At 38.7% G+C, this 23,061-nt stretch overlaps 1 protein-coding gene across 2 annotated transcripts in view; it reads right to left on the bottom strand.

Moving 5' to 3' along the window:
- The window catches only part of RAB39A (RAB39A, member RAS oncogene family), a 30,141-nt gene that overhangs the window by 5,438 nt on the left and 1,642 nt on the right, over positions 1–23,061 (bottom strand). The window contains exon 1 of one of the 2 annotated variants that reach the window (XM_064482013.1): positions 4,814–5,761. The exons of the other annotated variant lie outside the window; for it this stretch is intronic. Coding sequence (XP_064338083.1) covers positions 4,814–5,001 — 188 coding nt within the window. The 5' untranslated portion in view covers positions 5,002–5,761. Of the gene's footprint in view, positions 1–4,813; positions 5,762–23,061 lie in introns of those variants that run through there. 2 annotated transcript variants of the gene reach the window in all.

The raw sequence follows: 23,061 nt of genomic DNA, 5'->3' as shown, positions 1-23,061 counted from the left end.
ATGACTTCCCACCATTGCTGTCCTCGAATGCTTCACCATCCTTTGTTGTTGCCCCTGACCTAGCCTGCATTTCTGGAAATAATCACTTCATTAAACTCTTTTCAGTTACCCTTCCAAGGGTGCCCTTTGTCTCCTGACTGGATCAGGAGGCAAGGTGGCAAGGCCATATTGTTTTATATTTCTTGTCTTGACATATGTTTTCTTTACCGAGAATGTCTTCTACCCCTTCAAAAATCCTATCATACAAGAAGCCTTCCTTGTCACTGAACTCTCCCCCTTTACCTCTCTTAGATGCTTCTCTCTCAAATTCCACTGAACCTCTGGCATACTGCCATTATAGTTATATCCATTTTCATAATGTGCTGACTGGATTTGCTGGTATGTCTCCTTCTCAATTCAAAGCTCCTTGAGGGTCAAACATGGTTTGTCTATGACAATACTATAGAACTACAGTAATCAAAAGAGCATGGTATTGGTACAAAAACAGACATATGGACCAATGGGACAGAATAGAGAGCCCAGAAATGAACCCACAAACTTCTGGTCAACTAACCTTCGACAAAGGAGGCAAGAATATACAGTGGAATAAAGACAGTCTCTTCAGCAAATGGTGTTGGGAAAACTGGACAGCAGCATGTAAAGCAATGAAGCTAGAACACTCCCTCACACCATACACAAAAATAAACTCAAAATGGATCAAAGACTTAAACATAAGACAAGATACAATAAACCTCCTAGAGGAAAACATAGGCAAAACATTATCTCACATACATCTCAGAAATGTTCTCCTAGGGCAGTCTACCCAAGCAATAGAAATAAAAGCAAAAATAAACAAATGGGACCTAATTAAACTTACAAGCTTCTGCACAGCAAAGGAAACCATAAGTAAAACAAAACAACCTACAGAATGGGAGAAAATTCTTGCAAATGAAACTGACAAAGGTTTGATCTCCAGAATATACAAGCAGCCTATATGACTTAATAAGAAAGAAACAAACAACCCCATCCAAAAATGGACAGAAGACCTAAACAAGCAATTCTCCAAGGAAGAAATACAAATGATCAATAGGGACATGAAAAAATGCTCAATACCACTAATTATCAGAGAAATGTATATCAAAACTATGATGAGGTGTCACCTCACACCAGCCAGAATGGCCATTATTCAAAAGTCCACAAATGACAAATGCTGGAGAGGCTGTGGAGAAAATGGAACTCTCCTACACTGCTGGTGGGAATGCAGGTTGGTGCAGCCTTTGTGGAAAACCGTATGGAGAGTCCTCAAAAGACTAGGAATAGACTTACCATATGACCCAGTCATCCTGCTCCTGGGCATATATCCAGAAGGAACTCTTCTTCAAAAAGATACCTGCACCCCAATATTCATAGCAACACTATTTACCATAGCCAAGACATGGAAACAGCCTAAATGTCCATCAACAGATGACTGGATAAAGAAGAAGTGGTATATTTATACAATGAAATACTATTCAGCCAGAAAAATGACAACATAACGCCATCTGCAGCAACATAGATGTCCCTGGAGAATGTCATTCTAAGTGAAGTAAGCCAGAAAGAGAAAGAAAAATACCATATGAGGTCACTCATATGTGGAATCTAAAAAAAAAACAAACAAAAAAGAACATAAATACAAAACAGAAACAGACTCATAGACATAGAACACAAACTTTTTGTTGCCAAAGGGGAGGGAGGTGGGAAGGGATAGACTGGGAGTTCAAAATTTGTAGATACTGACAGGCATATGCAGAGTTGATAAACAAGATTATACTGTATAGCACAAGGAAATATATACAAGGTCTTGTGGTAGCTCACAGCAAAAAAGAATGTGACAATGAATATATGTATGTTCATGTATGATTGAAAACTTGTGCTCTACACTGGAATTTGACACAACATTGTAAACTGACTATAACTCAATAAAAAAATAACAAATAAAATGCACCAAACAAACAACATGGTTTGTCTATGTATCCAACAATCATATCGCCTGGCAAATGAAGGATGTAATTTAATACTTGTTATAGTGCATTAATTAATCTTATTGGAGAGGGAAAGTGTTAAAAGTTGTGTGAGCCAGAAATCGTGTATGTGTCTCAGTTTCCAAGTTGACAGTGGTCTGAAGCACTGAGATCATCCTTAAGCAAGGTCTTCAGTTACTTGCCTAAGGCATGAAAGATCTCTCCGGAGGGCCAGTGGGTTATATGGTGTTCTCCAACTTTTACAGACCTTCATTATCCTTATTGCTGAAATCACAGCTCAGTTCAGTGACTCGATACCACAAGTACAATTTGTTGAAGAAAGTTTACCTCCCCTTTCTGTTTCTTCTGTTTCCCCTTCTCAGAATATCTAGTGGAGAGATTCTCAAGTGACTACTTACAGAAACTTCTCTCAGGGACTAGAAAAACCTCCCACTATCACTGGCAGGCTGCAAATAATGCGGTTCATTTACGTTGTTGCTTTTTTTTTTTTAACTTTGAGGGATAATTAATTTGTTATTATTCTGCTACTCATCTACATGTGAATTTAGGCAGATGTGCAGTGCCTTAAGAGGAACCTAATTAAGGCTGTTATTAGACTGAAAGCTTTAATTTACTCAGCACCAAGTCTGCATTACTCCCTCCCTGCCCAATTAATTTCCCATTAGTGCAATTTAAAACAACATGCTTCTGTGGTTAAAAATTCAACATTGAAATGCTTGTCTATTGGGCAAAGGCATGTCTTGTATACTGTAGGAAATGCCATGGGTTTTTTTTAGCACCTTTTATTTAATTTTGAAAATATATTTGGAAAACAGTTAGCAAATCATTCTATAGAATAAAATTATAGCAAAATATATGCAATATACTTATAAATAACTAGTTGGAATGAGAGATCTCAACAGGACACCTGCCATTTTCTATACTGTAACTCGATCTCCAGTTTGTGTCTGGATATTAGGTTTAGAATTCTGATGTGGTTAAGCTTCAGATGCAGAATTAGTTGTCCTAGGAGGTAGAGTTTTCCCTAAACCAATTGGGCATCCCTGCTGTCAATTATTTAGGGGAAGACAGGCCTTCAAGACTGAAGAATGAAACTCGAGAGGCAGGTCTTACAGAGGTGATGAGGGAGCATCTGTCTTCTCTAGAACTTCCTCTCTTGGGTTGGGACACTTAGGTCTCTGGAGGTCTTGAAGGTTTTATAGGAAAGCAGGAAATAGACCCTGAAAGAACTAGGTAGGCAAGCCCCTCGTAAAGAATTCAAGAATTGTAAAGAACTATATTCAATATCTTGTAATAACTTTTAATGAAAAAGAATATGAAAATGAATATATGTATATTTATGCACGATTGGGACATTGTGCTCTACACCAGAAACTGACACATTGTAACTGATTATACTTCAATTAAAAAAAAAGTTGTAAAGAATGATGAGTAACAATTCTTTATAAGCAACAATATCTTGTTGCATGTTATGTCATATCTATTTTTTTCTGGGCTTTGAAAGTCTCACTGAATGAATGGACGATTTAAGCAAAGGAAAAACACTAAGGTAGAGGGAGATGGAGGGAAGGGAAGAAGAGAAGGGAGAAATAAGTCAATGGATTCCAATCTGGTCTCAAGTGTGTCACTGGAGAATTAAGAGTTATAAGACTACCCTCTGACAAAACTGGTACAGATGATATAGCAAGAACCCCCTAAATCCAGCATGATGGTGGTGTGATGGAAGGTGAATTACAGAGGACAGGGATCGGGGTCACAAGCTCTTAGCAACCCCTTGTCCCTCCTAAATGGAAGACCTGGTTTTGATTATAAAACTGCTGGTTCTTTTAGACCTTGAAAGCTATGCCATCAGCAACTCCTACCCCATTTTCAAAGAATCTCCTCTCAAATTGTTTTCTCCAACTCATTGTCTTAACTGAAACGTGCTGGTCCCTGAGAATATAGCTTCCCCTGAAGCACACCCGTGTTGTTCACTCTGTAAGACCAGAATGAAGGGGCTTATACTTCCCCAGTGCCGCTTCCAGATAATCGTTCTCTCCCAACTCTTGATGTCAAAAAATCCCCTGTTCCTCTGAGGCTTGTGCCATCTGGCTCCATGATCTGTTGTCATCTGCCAACTTCTTGGTCCTTCTCAATATACTGAAGATTTTAGTACTTTGCTTTTTCTATCTCAATTCCTATCATTCTGCTCACTGATTTCAGCATCCATTTGGACGAGCTGTCTGATGTCATGTTTCTTGACTTCCTCAACTCACATGAACTTGCTCTGCCACTCTGTTTTTCTCATCCACTTCCTTTTTTTTTTTTTTTAAATCATCAGAGACATTTACTACCTCCCAAACTACAAATTTACAGCCCACTTTTTGATCAAAATCTCACAGCCCAAGGGCCTATTTTTACTGTGATAATTCTTTAATTTCATGAAGATTTGTAATCCAATGACCAACGCTATCACTTTCTACCCATTAATACCCTTCCATATCTCAGTTCTATGAGCATCATTATGACTGTTCTCTTGGAAATATCTCAATCCCCAGCTCCTCTCCCTTCTGTCATATTCACTCTATCTCTGTATCAGTCCAACATCCAGTGTTTCTGGGGCTAATCACTCAACTAGGGAGGCTGGTGTCACTATGAATTAATTATATATAATTCCATGTTATATTTGGCACTGCCAAGAATACTGCTGGTAATCATGAGAAATTCTTCTCCCTTTTCTTCACATTTAGGCTTCTACCTTGGAAAGAAATGGAATTTTCATTCAACCTTCCTCTCCCCACAAGAGAAATGGAGGAACATTTCAGCCCTCTTACTTGATTCCTCCACAGAAGGAGACGTGGTTGCTCTGTCTGGTTAGAGTCTGTTTCTCAGGTTGGGCATTATCACTGTTCAAGGTTAGAACTCTTGCATGGCAGCCTTTCCTCCTCCTTTCCTCCTTTCTGGATTCATCAGCTTGGCTTGCTAACTGTGAGAGGTAGGCAGGTACCACGTCTATGCTCATCACTGAATACCCAGTGGTTGAGTCTCAGTGAGTAAATGAATAGTTGATCTGCTAAGAGCCATGGACACAGCTGTTGGGGAAATAGGAGAAATGGCCAAGAGAGTGAGGAAGTTTGCAAAAAACGAAAGGTGCTCTATATTAGATGTACTAGTAGTGTATCCTTATGTTCTCATAACAAGGTCACTGAGTTGCTATGAGCATGTCAGTCCTGGAGGAGAGTGGATAAGCTAAATATACCTGTATGCATTCTAGAGATACATCCCATGAAAACACTGGCTAATGCCAGTGATGTTTATGAAGTGTCTTGGGGGAGGGAGGTCCTTTAACCATGGGCATGCAGATGAAAACTCTCAAGAGACGACAAGATAGATTACGTTCCCTAACGAAAAGTAAGCCTAATACTTGATGGGTCTTTTTGGGTTTTGAAGGAAATGTATTCTATTTAGATGTGCTTCTCTGACCCATTTAGTGGAAGTCCCAACAACTTCTAGCTTTAATGGGGCTGAAAGAAAGAGAAATCCCCTCAGCTGGTCCCAGCTACAACGCAAGAAGCTTTGCCACCAGGGTCATCAGATCAAATGGTGCCTGCCTGAAGTGCCTTGAGCAGACTGGGATGCTCTATCAAGCCTGGGGAAGGCTCCACTGGACAATTACAGGTGTGCCATCTTATAATAAAGACATACCCTTTTTGTCAAGAGCTATTACACTTTTGAGAAATAGTTCTTGCCTTAAAACTTGGCTTTGATAGAGAGACCAAATGCCAGAACACCAGGTGACTGTGAAATCTGAGAGCTCCTCAAGAGCTAGGTGTCCTCTGACTCACCAGGCTGGGACTTTGTCATCAAGCAGAAGTCATTACATATAGGCAGATGGGACCAGAGGGCACCTGAAGTAACAAGGTTCACACACCCAGCATGTCTACTTCTGCAGCACCCGCTCAACCTATGGCCTTATGTGGATTTCCCTATAATCAAAGAGGAAAAAAATTCAAGTCTGCCTTACAGATGGCTCTAAATAATACACTGGCATCAGTCAGCCCCATTCAGTAGTGGAAAAGAGGAACCTTTCCATTTGTGGAACTTCTAGTGATGCTTTTTCCAGAGGAAGAGATGAAGAGACATAGGTAAGTGTCTACACAATTCGTGAGCAGAGGCTAAGGGTTGGGCATGTTGGAAAAAACAAGATCAGAAGACTGACAGTAAGGAGGTTTGGGATGTGCGGATGGGTCTAGAGTATGTGAATACTGTATCCTACGTGAATACTCACTTAAAGCCCCCTCTGAAGGAGCTCCTAATAATTGCTGAAACAAAATGTCCTGTCCTATACCCCAGTCTGGACTCAAAATGGTCATGTAGGAGGCTGGGAGAGGGCTCAACAGAGACTTTCTTTTACCTCAACTGTCACTGACTAATACCCAGTTTTTCAGCAGTTACTGGCACCTTGGATATGGTACCCTGCTCTGGGAGAATCATCACAGAGAGGACACTGATATGCCCTCTCTATAACAGACATTTAATGTGGACTCAGGTTCACCATCATCCATGAACTTATGGAATGCCTTATACAAAGTCACGGTATCCCACACTTTGTTACAGACCAAAGGTTTCACTTAACAGAGGAACAGACAAGGAAATGGGCTGATGCCATAGGATTCATTGATCTTATAATGTCACTACCTAGAGGCATAGTCCTATAAAACTGCGGAATGGGTTACTAAGATTCAATTATATTAACTGATACACACTAACATGTATAAAATAAATAAACAGCAAGGATCTATTGTATAGCAAAGTGACTACAGTCAATATTTTGTAATAACTTATAATGGAAAAGAATCTAAAAAATATACGTATATACATACATATGAATTACCTTTGTACACCTGAAACTAACACAACCTTGTAACTTAGCTATACATCAATTAAAAATGAAAAAGATTCAGTTGTGCCCATGTCCAGGAGTTGACACCCTGTAAGATTTTAACATGAACCTTCAGAATGTACACATTCTAAGCTGGTGAGGAACAGAGTAGGTGGTGTTTCCCCCCCATAAATAGATGCTGTGTTATGGGAAACAAAGGGTGAAAGTCAGGTGATGGTGCTTCTCACAATTACACTTAATGAGTCACTAAAATTTTTTGTTGCTTCTAATCCCTGTGACTCTGAACTCTGCTGATGTAAAGGTTTTAGTATCCAAGGGAGAAATGCTTTCACTAGAGAACTTCGTGAGGCTTCTACTGAATTAGTAGCTAAGACTGCCAACTGTCCATGTGGGGCTTCTTTTGGCAGTGGATGAACAGTCAAAAAAGGGGCAACAGTGTTGTGGGGACCACACTGGCCTCCTGTGGTTCTTGCAGCCCAGAACTCCCAGAACTTTTGATTTATTCCAAGCTCGCTCCCCTCCAGCTCTCCTGTCAGGTCTCTGTGGCTCAGACATGCTGCCAGTAACTTTTGTTTTTGATTAACATCCTCAGGTGGTTCTGGCAACCCAAGACCTAATTGATGAGGCTATATGTATTCTTCAGGAAAAGAATGATACAAAACAAAGTCACAAATCTTTCATAACTTTCAACGTAGTTTCAGGAAGCCAAAACTCATCCATTAAAAAAAACTTTGTGGTAAAAAACACATGAGATTTACCTTCTTAGCAACTTTTATTATTAGAGTATTATTTTGTTAGAGTATTATTAACTCTAAGCACGATGTTGCACAGTGGATCTCTGGAACGTCTCCATCCCGCATGACTGAAACTCCACTCCCATTAAATAGCAACTCCTCAACTTCTCCCCCTTCAGCCCCTAGCAACCACCCTTCTACTCTCTGCTTCTGTGAGTGTGACGACTGTAGACACCTCATATTAGCGGAGCCATGCAGTATTTATCCTTCTGTGACTGGCTTACTTAACTTAGCATAATGTCCCCAAGATTCACCCACGTTGCAGCATATGACAGGATTTCCTTCTTTTTTATGGCTGAATATATTCAGTTGTATGTATATACCCCTTTTTCTTTACCCATTCATCTCAAAGTTTATCTATCTACCTATCTATCTATCTATCTATCTATCTATCTATCTATCTATCTATGCTTCAGAATAGAAAAAAAATGGTAGCCTTGTTTATGTAAGCATTTTAAACTGTTTAGTTTTCCTCTTTAATTTTTTTCCCAAAACGATATGCAGACGAGTGAAATGTAAAGCACTGGCGTTTGCTGACATTTACAAAGAATTACTTAACAAATGGGCAATGCAATCAAGTGTGAGTGAGATCTTATATGCTATTACTATGTTCTTTAGAAGATGTGTACTGGCATCTTAAAAAAGCAACAAAATACAGAGCACTTTTGGACTTAACTTGGGTAAAATGAGCCAGATGTTCCATTCTGGAAATGCCCTTCTAGTGGCTTTGCCAGCTGCCAAATAGGCACTTAGAAGATACAAGCGCTTTATGCCAAAGGTTGTTGGCAGCAAGCAGCCTATAAATGCATTAGCCTTCTCAGTGCTCTTTTTCAGCATGACATTACATTCCCACCGCCCTTCTGGGAATAGTCACTGTGTTGATGGTTTATTTACCTGCTTTATTTGCCTTGTAATCCAGGCCCTTAGGACTTTCAAGACACTAAAGCACAAGTCTCCCCCTCCTTTTATTATTATTGACACTAACAGTCCCTGCCCTGCCTTCTGAAACCGAGGCTTATAACTTAGGATATCCTTCTTCATACATATAAACATTAAAATTCTTTTTCTTTGTGTAACGCCAAGGTCTTTCCATCAAAAACCTACAGATTTAATGCAATCCCTATCAAATTACCCAGGACGTATTTCACAGAACTAGAACAAATCATAATAAAATTTATATGGAACCACAAAAGACCTAGAATTGCCAAAGATTTACTGAAGAAAAAGAAAGAGGCTGGAGAAATAACTCTCCCAGACTTCAGACAATACTATAGAGCTACAGTCATCAAAACAGCATGGTATTGGTACAAAAACAGACATATGGACCAATGGAACAGAATAGAGAGCCCAGAAATGAACCCACAAACTATGGTCAACTAATCTTCAACAAAGGAGGCAAGAACATACAATGGAATAAAGACAGTCTCTTCAGCAAATGGTGTTGGGAAAACTGGACAGCAGCATGTAAAGTAATGAAGCTAGAACACTCCCTCACACCATACCCAAAAATAAACCCAAAATGGATCAAAGACTTAAACATAAGACAAGATACAATAAACCTCCTAGAAGAAAACATAGGCAAAACATTATCTCACATACATCTCAGAAATGTTCTCCTAGAACAGTCTACCCAAGCAATAGCAATAAAAGAATAAACAAATGGGACCTAATTAAACTTACAAGCTTCTGCACAGCAAAGGAAACCATAAGCAAAACAAAATGACAACCTATGGAATGGGAGAGAATTTTTGCAACAGATGAAAACAACAAAGGCTTGATCTCCAGAATATATAAGCAGCATATGACTTAATGAGAAGAAAACAAATAACCCAATCCAAAAATGGACAGAAGACCTAAACAAGCAATTCTCCAAGGAAGAAATACAAATGATCAATAGGCACATGAAAAAATGCTCAATATCACTAATTATTAGAGAAATGCAAATCAAAACTACAGTGAGGTGTCACCTCACACCAGCCAGAATGGCCATTATTCAAAAGTCCACAAATGACAAATGCTGGAGAGGCTGTGGAGAAAAGGGAACCCTTCTACACTGTTGGTGGGAATGCAGGTTGGTGCAGCCATTGTGGAAAACAGTATGGAGATTCCTCAAAAGACTAGGAATAGGGGAAGGGTATAGCTCAGTGGTAGAGTGTGTGCCTAACATGTACGAGGTCCTAGGTTCAATTCCCAGCACCTCCATTAAAATAAATAAACAAACCTAATTACCTCCCCCACAATAAATAAATACATTAAAAACTAGGAATAGACTTACCATGTGACCCAGGAATCCCACTCCTGGGCATATATCCAGAAGGAACCCTACTTCAAAAAGACACCTGCACCCCAATGTTCATAGTGGCACTATTTACAATAGCCAAGACATGGAAACAGCCTAAATGTCCATCAACAGATGACTGGATAAAGAAGAAGTGGTATATTTATACAATGGAATACTATTCAGTCATAAAAATGACAACATAATGCCATTTGCAGCAACATGGATGTCCCTGGAGAATGTCATTCTACATTCTAAGTGAAGTAAGCCAGAAAGAGAAAGAAAAATACCATATGAGATCACTCATATGTGGAATCTTAAAAAAAAAACAAAAACACATAAATACAAAACAGAAACAGGCTCACAGACATAGAATACAAACTTGTGGTTGCCAAGGGGGTGAGGGGTGGGAAGGGACAGGTTGGGATTTCAAAATGTAGAATAGAAAAACAAGATTATACTGTATACCACAGGGAAATATATACAAGATCTTATGGTAGCTCACAGCGAAAAAAAATGTGACAATGAATATATATATGTTCATGTATAACTGAAAAATTGTGCTCTGCACTGGAAATTGACACAGCATTGTAAAATGACTATAACTCAATAGAAAAATCAAGTCTGTGGTTGTGGAGGCTACATGTAATACTGACAAGACCTAATATTAGGCCATATTCTTTCTTTGAATATGCAAATCAAATCCCCTTTTATTTTTCTTTTACCACAGATCATCATGTTATGATAGGCTTTCTTATCACCCGCCCCAGCACGTTCCAATTACGTTTTAGCCTCTATTTTCCTCGAAAGTAATTAACACTCTAATATCCTGTATAGTTTTTCCAACTTATTTGCTTACAGCCTGTCTCCACCATTAGAAGATAAGCTTCAAGAGAGCAAGGATTTTTTGCCATTTTTTTTTTTTTGGAACGCTGTATCCCTGGCGTCTAAGACAGAACTGGGCACCCATGAGGCCCATCAACAGTTGTAAATAAATAAACAACTGAATTAATAAGTTCAGACTGTCAGACTGTGCCCTGGCAGCAGGCAAATGCTAAGCAAATGGGAGAATAACAGAAGGAAGTACAAAAAAGTTTACCTCCTTTTGGTATTTTTGGTGAGAATCAGGAAGTCAAAAGAGGAGAAATGTGCTGAGTAACAGCACACACTACACACACACGGGTGAAACCACCCACCTACTGTATATACGTTGGTAGTAATTCAAATTATACTTTGCAGTGGATTCTGGAAGGCAGAGCCAGTTATGTGAAAATCCAAATAACTTATCTGGAAATTAATGAGACCTGTTTCTAGCTTCACTAATTGTCTGCGAGGTGATAATGAAAGGACGTTTGCTTTCTATCTGGTGTTGTATTAGAAAAGTGTGTGAAAGATTTCAACATTAATTCCCACACTTTCTGGCCTCCTTTTGCAGAACAAAAGAGAGATGATGGCCAGCTTCTCCTGATTATTTTATTTTCCATGTAACACAGTACATTATGTGATCTAAACTAATCACAGAACATTTCTTCTTGGGTTATAATTCTCCCACCACTTTTTTGACTTCTGTTTCTATACAACTTTCTCACTATTGCTTCATTTCATGTGCTGTTATCTCTCCACATTTAAAATTTTTATTGGTGTTTATCATTTTCTCACTTCATCTTATATCTGAAATTATGTAGCTTTTGTTTTCAAGTCATTTTGCCTTTCTTTTTTTGTGGGAGGTAATTAGGTTTGTTCATTTATTATTTTTCTAATGGAGATACTGGGGATTGAGCCCAGGATGTCACGCCTGCTAGGCAGGCACTATTTTCAAGTCATTTGAACAGGCTGTTCTTTTCCTTCTTTCTTTTTCTAAGTTTGTGTTTTCATCAAAGTTACCTGTGCACTTACCACACATCCTTATTGATTCTGTTGCCCAAACTTGCCAGTATTGCTTTATCATAATTTTAGAAAGATTATTTCTTGGCATTTGTGTCATTCTGACTGTGTAGATACTTTTTAGTGCTGAGCCCTGGTACAAGCTATGATCTCTTACCACGTACGTTGTATATTAGTCAAGATAGACCAGGATATGCTACAGCAACAAACAATCCACCTCTTGATAGGAAGAATGTTAAAAAAATCTGGGCTATATTTTAAAACCACCACATGTGAATTCTGCTCAAATCCACTGGCCAGAATTAGTCGTAAGTGACTCTAAGTGCAAGAGGGAAGGGAAATATATTCCTCCTGTGTCCAGAAGAAAAGAAGCATCAGCTGTAAGTGAGCACTAAGTCTCTATCACATATTTTTCTTCCTTTCTTTTCCTTTTTGCTGTTTTCCATGTAGTCCTCAATAATCCAACCCCAAACTCTCTGCCAGTTGCCTTCTTTCATTTTTTTAAATTTTTTTTTTCAGTTGCCTTCTTTTAAAAAGTTCATTCCTGTTAGCTTTTCTGTCAATTTCATCTTCCTGAGGTCTCTCCTACAATCTTCCACCCTGCTCCAATCTGGCCTGGTTGTCCCTGGTATCTGTGGCAGGGATACCATCCTAGGATCTCCCTTCACCGTCTCTTTGAGCATTCCTTTTGCTTTTCTTCAGAGGCAGAGCCCCTGTTCCTTACATCCCATGTGTTCTTCATTCCTGGTTGACTCTTTTAAGTGCGTGCATGTGTCTGCAGGGCACATCCCCAAGTAACTTCCTAAAAAGAGATGCATGAAGTAATGTTCTGAAGTCTTGCACGTTTGATTTATTCTGCGCTCACAGTTGAATGACAGTTTGGCCAGATGTGGAATTTTTAGAATTCTGAAGTCCTTCCATTGCCCTCTAACTTCAGCTGTCGTTTTCAGGAAGTTTGAAGTCACTCTGATTCCTCATTTTTTTTATGTGACCTGTTACGCATGCTGCCACCCTTGCCCTGGAAGTTTGTAGGAAGTTCTCTGTGGCCCCAGTGTTCTAGAATTTCATGACGATGTTTCTTAGAATGTGTCTTCTTTCATCTATGTGCTGGAGCCTTCCAATCTGAAAACTCAGGTCCCTACATCTTGGAAAATTTTCTTGAATTGCTTCACTGATGATTTCTCCCCTCTGTTTTTTCTGTTCCATTTTTCTGGAATGCCTGTTGCTTATTTATTGAAACTTTTGGACTAGTTCTCTAATAAAAAAATTTCCCCCCTATTTTCTAAGTCTTTGTCTTTTTGTCCTACTTTTGGAGAGATTTCCCCAACTTTATTATTTATTTGGTGTGGGGGGGTTGTAATTAGGTTTACTTATTTATTTATTTTTAGAGGAGACACTGGGGATTGAACCCAGGACCTCGTGTATGCTAAACATAAACTCTACCTCTTGAGGCATACCCTCCCCACTTCTGAACTTTATATTGTTTTATTTTTCCTACTGTGTTTCCAAAAACTCTGTTGTTCTCAGAATATTTTTTTAAAAAATAGTATCCTGTTCTTTTATGACTGCAATATTTTCCTTTTATCCCTCTGAGAAGATTAAAGATAGGGTTTTTTTTTTTTAAATATTCCTTTCTCCCTTATTAAGTTTGTTTTTCTGATTGCTTTTGGTTTCTGTTTATTTTGGTCTCTAAGTTTCATATTACATTTTTCTTAGTATTTCTTGTAATCTTTCATTGAGACTAAAAGCCTCACTTGTAAGATGATAAGGCTCGATCATTTAGTTGAGAAAACTGTGATGTTGGTACCTTAAGTCTTTCCTCTTGGCCTGGTCAATTTTATCAGAAATGATTTCACCAATGTCTTGTTTGAAGAGTGAAGGTCTGATTGCCAGCACTCTGGGAGCTAACACGGGCCAGAAGGCTGGACAGTCTAAGCATATAATACGCATACATTCACCAAAAGCCTTTACTTTTTTTAAGAGACTCCAAACTCAATGATGCCTGATGCTTCCAGTAAGGGACTTGATGTTTAATTCTTTTCAAAGAATCAATTTCTAGTTTCTTTGCCAATGTTGGGGGAGAGGAGTCACTTGGTGTGTGGAATGCTGGAGGGGATTTGAGACTTCAGTCTTTCTTAAACAGACTGATAACCAAGGATCCTGATTTTAGCATTCCCACTTCAGAAGAATTTGGTATCACCATTTCTTGAGTCTTTACAGGATTCAATGATATATCCTGGGTTGGTTTTTAGCTTTTTCCGCCACCAGCTTAGAAACTAGTTTTCTTTAATCTGCTAATCCATTTCCCATTCCTCCGTCTGCTTTCTTACTTCCAAAACTTCGTTGCTATTGTCTTCTGATCTATTCTCCTTGTTAGGACTTATGGTTAAAACATGAAACTATTGTCACTTTAGCGAAGTTTCAGGATAAAAAAGCTAACACAGGCACAGGTGTTCAATCTGCTATTATTACTGGAAGCCACTTCTCTGTCTGTGGTTACTGTTTCCTATTGTTATTCCTAACTACCAACACATCCTTCATGTCCCTGCATCAAGAACCACATTCTTTCAGACACATCCTCTGAAACTAGCCCTCACCCTACACACAGATGACAATTCCTCCTTTTGTTCTGCAGCTGGAACTTATTTTGGTACCTACCAGCCTTTATCGCAATTATTTGATTCTTAACGTTCTTTGCTAGGAGTCTGTGAGAAAGACCTCTAATTGTCCCCCTGGGTCTATTCTCCCTGTCTTTAGTAACAGAACTCCACAAGTTTTAGCTTGCATACAGCAACTCAAATAGAGACTATATTCCCCAGCACCTCTTGCAGTTGGCTGTGGTCATGTCACTAAGTTTAGATCAATGGGACATGATGAGTTTTGTGTGCAGTCTGAGGTTCATTTGCTTGAAGAAGCCATCTGCCTGAGACTTCCTCTTTCTTCTGGCTTGCTAGAAAATGGCAATAACTGGAGAACCCTGGAAACTGACACTGAGGCAAAGCCACCCAGATCAGAACTGCTCATCCTGGACTATTCACACAGGGGAGAGAGAAACAAAGTTCTATATTATTTAAGGTACCATTTGGGGCAATCTCTTGGTTATAGTGGTGTAGTCTGACTCCACCCTGCATAAAGACAGCATGGACCTTGAATGTGAGACTATATCATTTATTTTTCTACCTAGTACCTGTTGTACAGTTAATCTAATTAAATGCACAGATTTCCATACATCAGTTATCACCCTGATTGATTTCAGTTTTCCTAGGAAAAACGGAAAGCTACTTCATAGTATTTTTAAAAACATTTTATTTTTATTTATTATTGTATTATTTAATTTTTTTGGTAATATTTAAGTATTTAGAAAATTTTGATGGGAGATGGTAATTAGGTTTATTTATTTTTAGAGGAGGTACTGGGGATTGAACTCAGGACCTCGTGAATGCCAAGCATGCGCTCTACCACTTAAGCTATACCCTCTGCCAGCTACTTCATAGTATACTTCTGAAACTTTAGGACACTGGGGCCAGTATTTGCTTGTAGCTTTACTTAATATCCAACACCTCTCCTTGTCTAACAAGGCAAAAGGCTTCATATAAATTCCTCCGCTGCAGTGGCAGGGTTCATTCCAGTTACTAAGTGTAGCAGTGCAGTCACTGAGTTCTGCATGGAGGGGAGGGTTTGCATTGTTCCCTTCATGAAAGGGAGGTAATTGGGGATCGAACCCCTGATCTCTTGGGTGCTGAGCATGCGCTCTACCACTTGAGCGCCACCCTTCCCCCGGAGGGGAGTGTTAATTGTCATTGCAGCCACACACGTGCCTGCTGCCAGTTTTCAGCATCACTTCTCTCGTGTAAAGCTATTTCTCCTTTTGTTTCTGAATTTAGCAGTAAACTAATGATTTGAATAGACATAGCAATTAACTGGGTCTACAGAGATGACAGTGGGGGTGGGGTTGTATGCAAACAGAATATTTTTCAGGGTAGAAACTACGCAATCTGCCAATAAAAGTCTTTTCCACCATGCCAGGAGGCCTGGTGCAGCAGAAAGGGCACTGAACAGAGGTGTTTAGAGAACTGGGCAAACCCACTAACAAATTACAAGGCCTGGGGCAAGTCAAAGCCTCTCTGGACATTAGTTCTATTATTTTAAAAATGAGACTGTTGTATCAGATCATCTGTCCGTTCCTTTCCAGTCCTACGGTTGTACCAAAATGGCCAAAATGTTGACCAGTGTGGCTGATCTCTCTGGCTTCTTTCATGTGTCTTCCCCCCCTCACTTTTTTGGATTTTGTTTTCAATTCATCTCTCACTAATTTTCCTTGCATCCAATAGTTCTCTCTTATACAATTACACCTCTCTTCCACCTTTAATTCTCTTTTCAGTCTGTCCACCTAGTCTATCGAATCTGTCTTAAATTTCACCTCATATTTGCTGCATTCACTTCTGCTTTCCTAATCCCATGGGCTTTCTGCAGCCCTTTCATACCTAAGAAATCTAACATTATGAGGTTTCATCAGTTTGCCCCTTTGTCAGTCTTCCAGTTTTCCTAGTGTTCTACGTGGAAGATTCTGTGGGTGAAACAAGCACGCGGTCCGTGTAAAAGTGTGACAGATGGCTAGAAGTCAGGCAAGAAGATAAACCTTTTAATTTTGAATGAGGGGACGAAAATCAAGGGGCTCTCTAGAGTTTACAGCTCTGACTAGATCTCGCCCTAAAATACAATAATCAAGTGTTTTAAAAGGGAGACCTAATGAAGTTATCCAGCAGCAGCAGCAAGAAACATAGAGAATCATATAGAGAAACTGTGAGGGGGGCTCAAATATACTCCTAAAATTTAAGGAACTGTCTACACTTTTTCTTTGAAGTCCTGGCCCCTAAAGTGCTCTGATCTCTCTCTCTCTACTGGTTCCTAAAATACTTCTATGTAAAAGGACCCTGGGTTGGGAAACACCGTGTCTGTCTTGGGCATTTACAAAGTATATTAGGATATTAGTATATTAAAAGCCCTGAGTAATTTTGCAACAACACAGCATTTCCAAAACTGTTGGATCAAGGAACGCTTTACTCAGATTACACCTATTACTATCATTTTGAAAAATGCTACTCTGAAGAAAAACGATAGGCGATGCCTGGAATTTGAGACTCTGTATATAACCTTTCTTCATATGCCTTCTCCTACAGCCAGGACGCACTGCATATCTGCCCAAATGCCCCCTGCAGCTCTGCCCCTGATCTGTGCTCAGAGGAGGGGGTTCAGTCTGGGCCACACACTATCCTGTTGTATTTGAGGCAGGAGTCTGTAATTTAGGCTGCCTTCAGCCTCATCTATTCCAGGCCATATCACACAAAGTCCTGTGATAAGGAAATACATTTGGAAAGGCTGAAAAAATCAGAAGAAAAACCACTTTTAACATTCCTAGTACAGGAAGATAATTTTTAACAGAGATTATGACCAATTATACAAAAGCAGGGGGAAAAAAAGCGTTAGAGAAGGACAACATTTTGCCAAGAAAAGTCACTGATGACTTTTGAGGCATGGCTTGATAAAGACCTTCCTCAGCTGACTTCTGATGCACCCGCCACACCAGTGAAGTAGAAATAAATTTAAGAGAAGTCTCTGTTCCCTCACCTCAATATTTTTTTGGCTTTGAGATATTTTTGGTGGCGTCTTTATAGCCTAGCTATTGACATCAGTGGATGGTCTTAAAGACTTACTGTCAGTAGTAAAATAATTTTATTTAGTATGGTGTTCCTAAATTAAAAATGAATCATTACCATAGGAAGGAAATAGAAAAAAAACTTCAGAACATTTAACAAGAGAACACTGCTGAGATTTTAAACCAAGCTAAAATAATACGCCAGCTAGCCATCAACATTTACTCGATCACGCTTATATACAGAATTACTATCGATATTTTCAAACTTTTTTCCAGCTCAAACTAAAAATGTACCTTTATGTTTAAAACACACTGGACCTCTGTTTCACATTTTTTTCTGGAACTCATATAGGTCAGAACAGTGCTTTATTACATAAAGTGATTCCTTTTAGAAAACAGTGGGGTTTATCATAGTATCTGTTTCATGGTAAGCTAGGTAGATTGTGTGCAGTGGCAATTTTTAAATAAACCTCCCCAGAATTATATATTATCAGAAGTGATTAAAGGTTACTGACATTTGGAAGCAGATTTATTAATATCAGAAAGTATAGGCTTTGTAGGTATTTCGCCTTAGAAAGAACGAAAATATCTTATTAAAGGAAACCTGATGTTCCCCGGGACACGTGTGTGCACCTCAGTAGTATCTGCGTGGTCATCTTCCTTTCCTGCTGCTTGACAGGGCAGACTGGAAGCATGCAGATGCCCTGTAACTCAGCTAGGGTAAGAGTAACCTGCTCATAAAATACCAAAGTAAATAATCTCACACCATTCCCAGAAGTTGCTCTTTAAACTTTTAAGTCCCGTGGCTATGGAGGGTGAGTTGTTAAGAAATCTTTGTATGCTAACCAAACTGACGGACAATGGCTAGAAGTTTCTTCTCTCTTTCTCTCAGACCGAGCAAAGCACTTTTTTTTTTTTCATGTGAAAACTTTACTATGGGGATCCATGTACTCACAACACTACCTCTAATTTTTTTTTTCCTAGCCCTTGCTTTGAAAGCTAAATGTGGGGCCAACGTGTCAGAATACACGGTCATCAATGAAGCATGATAAGAAACTCCAGCATTCTTCAGCCACAGATCCACGACTCCGCCAACAGGGAAACGTTACTTCGAGATGAGATATTACCTCTTTAGGTGGTCATCCTCTTTAGAATGTAAATACTCCTGGCAGAACCCTTATTAAGTTTTAATAATTTTTCAAAGTTTTTTAAAAAGTTTTAATAATTTTGTGTCTCTTGATCTGCCAGCTACTTCTCTCTCTGAAGCTAAGATGGTGTAAAAACCACTAGGGATGGCTTTTTAACTGAGATGTGAGGGAAAACAGAAGAAGAGGATAGGTCAAGGTCTTACTATTCAAAAACAGAAGGAAAGAAACGCAGGAAAGCCCCAGAGGCCCAAGAATGAGCTTTATCGACTTCGCAGTTCTGCCAACTGCTGGCCTAGGAACCTCAAACGTTTGGAGTACAATATTTAGTTTACTATGTTTACAATATTTAGTTACTGAATAGTTAGAATGTATAATCATCTTCATATACCAATATATCATTGAGGTTGTAGTTACACATGCTAAATCAATTGATTCATTGAAGAAAAAAGAAATCAAGAAAAATTATCACAGATTTTTGGAATAACTATTTAGTTTCTTAACTGCAGTCACTCAAAATGGTCTGAACGCTCTGAGTGGACAGTGAGAATAACGTTTAGCGTATAAAGATACATGCTAATACACAGGTCCTCTTTCCACATTCTGCTACACTTGTTAGGAACCATGCTGGCTCCTTCTTACATACTATTTTACTCTGAAACACCATAAAGTAGATACTTTTTTGGGGTAACTGCTCACTTCTTTCTTCTGTGAATTTCTCTTTCCCAAAAAAGTAGACCCTGACAGATGCATCTGCATTATATGACCTATAATACATACCTGGGATATTTGTATTAAAATTCCTTTGTATCTTATGTATATATTATCTTAATAACCTTTCAGGGGGTGGGGAGCTGATTCACTGGCAGGTCAAGTAGCTAATGAGATTTTTTTCTTTCAAGAATTTGAGGAAAAGGCTCAGAGACTGAGACATAGCTGGGCGACAGCATTGGAGAATGGAAATAAACTAGAGAGAAAATCCATAAACTCTTGTTATGAGAGTTTCCATCCTTTCAGACACCTGTATGTTCAGCGAGCTTCTGTCTCTCATGAGATCTGTATCATTTATAATTTATTTCCTATATCTACACTAATTTGACTAGATTTCTGTAACTTATGACACAAATTATTTTAACTAAGACATTTTATTATCTGACTACTCAATACAAATATAGCCTAGCTTTCTATTGTTTCTAATAATTTGGAACTGCAATGATTATGGCACTTAATTGTGGACAATCTCTGCTCTGTTACCTACGCAGTTATGAACCGGCTAATCCACTATCAGCAAATCTTTTTCTGTTGAAGACCATGAACCACAGTAAGGAGTGTGGGGACCAAGTAAGGGTCCCTAAAAAATAAAAAGCCTATTTAGTTTAGGGGTCTTTAAAGGTATCTTAAGGAGAAATATAAAATGTTCATGTTGTTTACTTTAAAAATTATGAATGGAGAACATAAATTAAGCCACTTTTAAACATTAACGTCATATGGATGTTTTGAAGGGGCAAAGGAGAAAATGGAGACATAAGGGAGGCAGAGGGATAAATAAGGAAAAATAAGTTCAAAAGAAATGAGAGCATAAAAGACACATTAAAATAAAAGGAAGGAGAGGAAAAGATGGAAGGTGGGAGGAAACTATGAGCAGGGACAGACAGATGAAAGGGGTAAAGAAAAAATAAAAATAGAAGCCTAAGGAAGGGTAAGTTACAGGGAAGAGAAGGATACACAGATAAACAGGAGCTGGAGGGAAAGAAGAAGAGGCAGGCAGACAGCTGGGGAGAGGCCCAGGAGTCTAGTGGTATTAGAGGTCCCCCTCTGAGTTTTGGGGGGAGCAGAGGACGCTGTCCCTTATAGAGCAGTTACTGCCTACAGCCCTTTGCTAGGAGAACTAGCTGGGTAACTAATGCCTTCAGGTATTCCCTTGCTCCAGACCTCCAAAAGTTTAGTGGTCCTGCTCAAAGGATGTGACTAGAGCAACTCATCAAGGGAGCTTAACTCCAAAATTATACTCCTTGGAACACTAACTATCATCGATTTTCAGATTTTAAGAATAGCCTCTCAAATAAATGTTGGAAATGCTAGTTTAATCAAAGTTCAGCATGTTTCTTTGCTCGACACTTCCTAGAGCCTTTGATGTGAATTTCGAAGGGAGAAATGGAATATAGGGATTTCCAAATTTATTGGATTACAGAACCCATCCTTTAAAAAAAAAAATCACAAGGGCTGAGCGTTCTGCAGAAGAGCCTTTGCGAAGCCCTGCACCAGGAGCACATTATTTTCTAAGCTTTACAACCAGTGGCTGTAACTGGAATACCCCAAAGGCCAGACAATGTGAAATAAAAGGCTGAATCCAGCTTGAAACCTCAGGTTTTCTGTCCCTGCAATGTTGCTATTTCTTTGTCTCATTTTATCTTCATGTTGCTTCAAATGCGTTTCCTAGAAAAAAATTCAGAATTTATATTCTTACGTTTGGTGCTCTGTACACTTCCAGCCTTATTTACACTTACTTAGCCTTATTCATACTGTGTTAAGCAATATTCTTATTTTCTTTCCTGATAAACTTCTTCCACTATGATGATTAAAAGATAACAGTGGTTACTGCTGGCTTCCCCTCAATGCCCTCAAACCCGTCTTTTCTTCTTCCTGGGCACATGGTAGCCTCATCCAAGTGTGGCCTTGTAACTAATATCTCCTCAATGAACTGAGAGTTTAGGTGATCTATACCACCTTGGCTTCACTTGCTTTAAAGAAACATCGCTTGTTTAGATCTTTTCTTTCCCCTCCCCCTGAGCTGGCATATAGTGTGCCTGCAACCCAGCTTGGTCCACACAGATGACGACAATGTCCTAGGGATGGCAGGAAAGTAGGAGGGAAGGTACCTGAACGATGGCCTGGAGCAGGCCACTCCAACAACTTGGACCACTTACCTTGAGACTGTTACACGAGAGAGAAATCAACTCATTAATGAAGGCACTGTAATTTTAAGTATCCTTAATACGGCAATTTAACATTCATCCTGAGTAAAACACAGAGTTAATAATAGAACTTAACAATCGAGTGTTATGTTACAATTTACAGATGCTCACATATTCATTATTTTTCTAACCCTTTGATTTTGTTCCATTTTATTTTTTGCAAGAGGTTACTGACTACTAGCATATATTAATCAGAACATTGAAAACCAAGGCTTTATTTGTCAATTATACCTCAATGAAGCTGGGTGAAGGAAAAATCTAAGGTTATTTATGGTCATAATTATCAGCTTACTATTTTGCTGTTCTGTAACATATTTGTTTATGCTTTCAGGCTATACCCCAAGCTGTCTAAAGTAGGCTCCTTTTTGTTAGTTTATATCTAACCACCAATAAACCTCCAAATAGACTATTTCCCACAAATTCCTAATGGTATGATTATAACTAATGACAGGACTATATATTCATGAACTACATAGCTCCTTCTTATGAAATCAGTGTGCTCATTCAAAGTAAGTATTTACATTTTCATAGAGGAAGGTACAGAATGATTTAACAATAATTGTTTAAGATGCAGTTTTATGGAGAAACATTCTGTTAAATGAGAGAAAAGCAAGTATTTGGAGGTAGCTACTGAAATCTGTATGTCTTTAGGAATACATCTTTGGTAAAGAGCCAAACAAAATAAAGTATGGCTCATTGTCAGTAAACACCCCCTAAATGTCCTTGCATTATTATGAGAGAGTTACTGTCTGGTTTTAATAATGTATATAAAGTGAATTACTATTTACATTCTTCTTAAAGGCAATAAAAAACAGTGATGTATTTAGCAGAAAGGTCTTTAAAAAATCTAACAAATTAATCATCCCTTACTTTCCTGTCAATTTGTTTAAGAGCTACTTTTAAGGAAAGAATTTTAGACACAAGATTTTACTACCTTTGTTTCTTGTAGCTGCAAATGATAGTAGCTGCTAGAAGTTTAAGGTATAAGGAACATGTTTTTATTATATTCACTTTAGAGGATAGAGCAAGAGCGATTAGTAAACACTTTTTTCTGACCATGAAATATCTTAAAGTTCACCTCTGACTGAGATCACACGGGAAGGAATTTTTAATCAACTCAGAATGGTAAAACTGTCACGAATCTTAGAGATTATGATGACTCCATTTTACAGATGAGGAATCAGAAGTTTGAAAAATTATTTTAAAGGAGGCATCTTGAAACAAACTTCTTCATGGATTCTTGTACAATTCAAATCACTAACCTTTAACATCTCTCTGAAAGGCTGGTCTTACCATCTTTCCACTTCACAAATGGGAATACTGAAGTATAAGCAAGCTAAGGAGTCACTTATCTCTGTGAATCAGTGTCATAGCTGGGAAGGGAAGCCAAAACTTTCAATGTTGGAAAATTCTCACGAGGCAGGCTGCTCTCACTCGGAACGGATGC

This window comes from Camelus dromedarius, chromosome 34 (assembly GCF_036321535.1).
Source record: "Camelus dromedarius isolate mCamDro1 chromosome 34, mCamDro1.pat, whole genome shotgun sequence".
Classification (NCBI taxonomy): domain Eukaryota; kingdom Metazoa; phylum Chordata; class Mammalia; order Artiodactyla; family Camelidae; genus Camelus; species Camelus dromedarius.
This window is presented reverse-complemented; position numbering and strand designations above follow the sequence as displayed.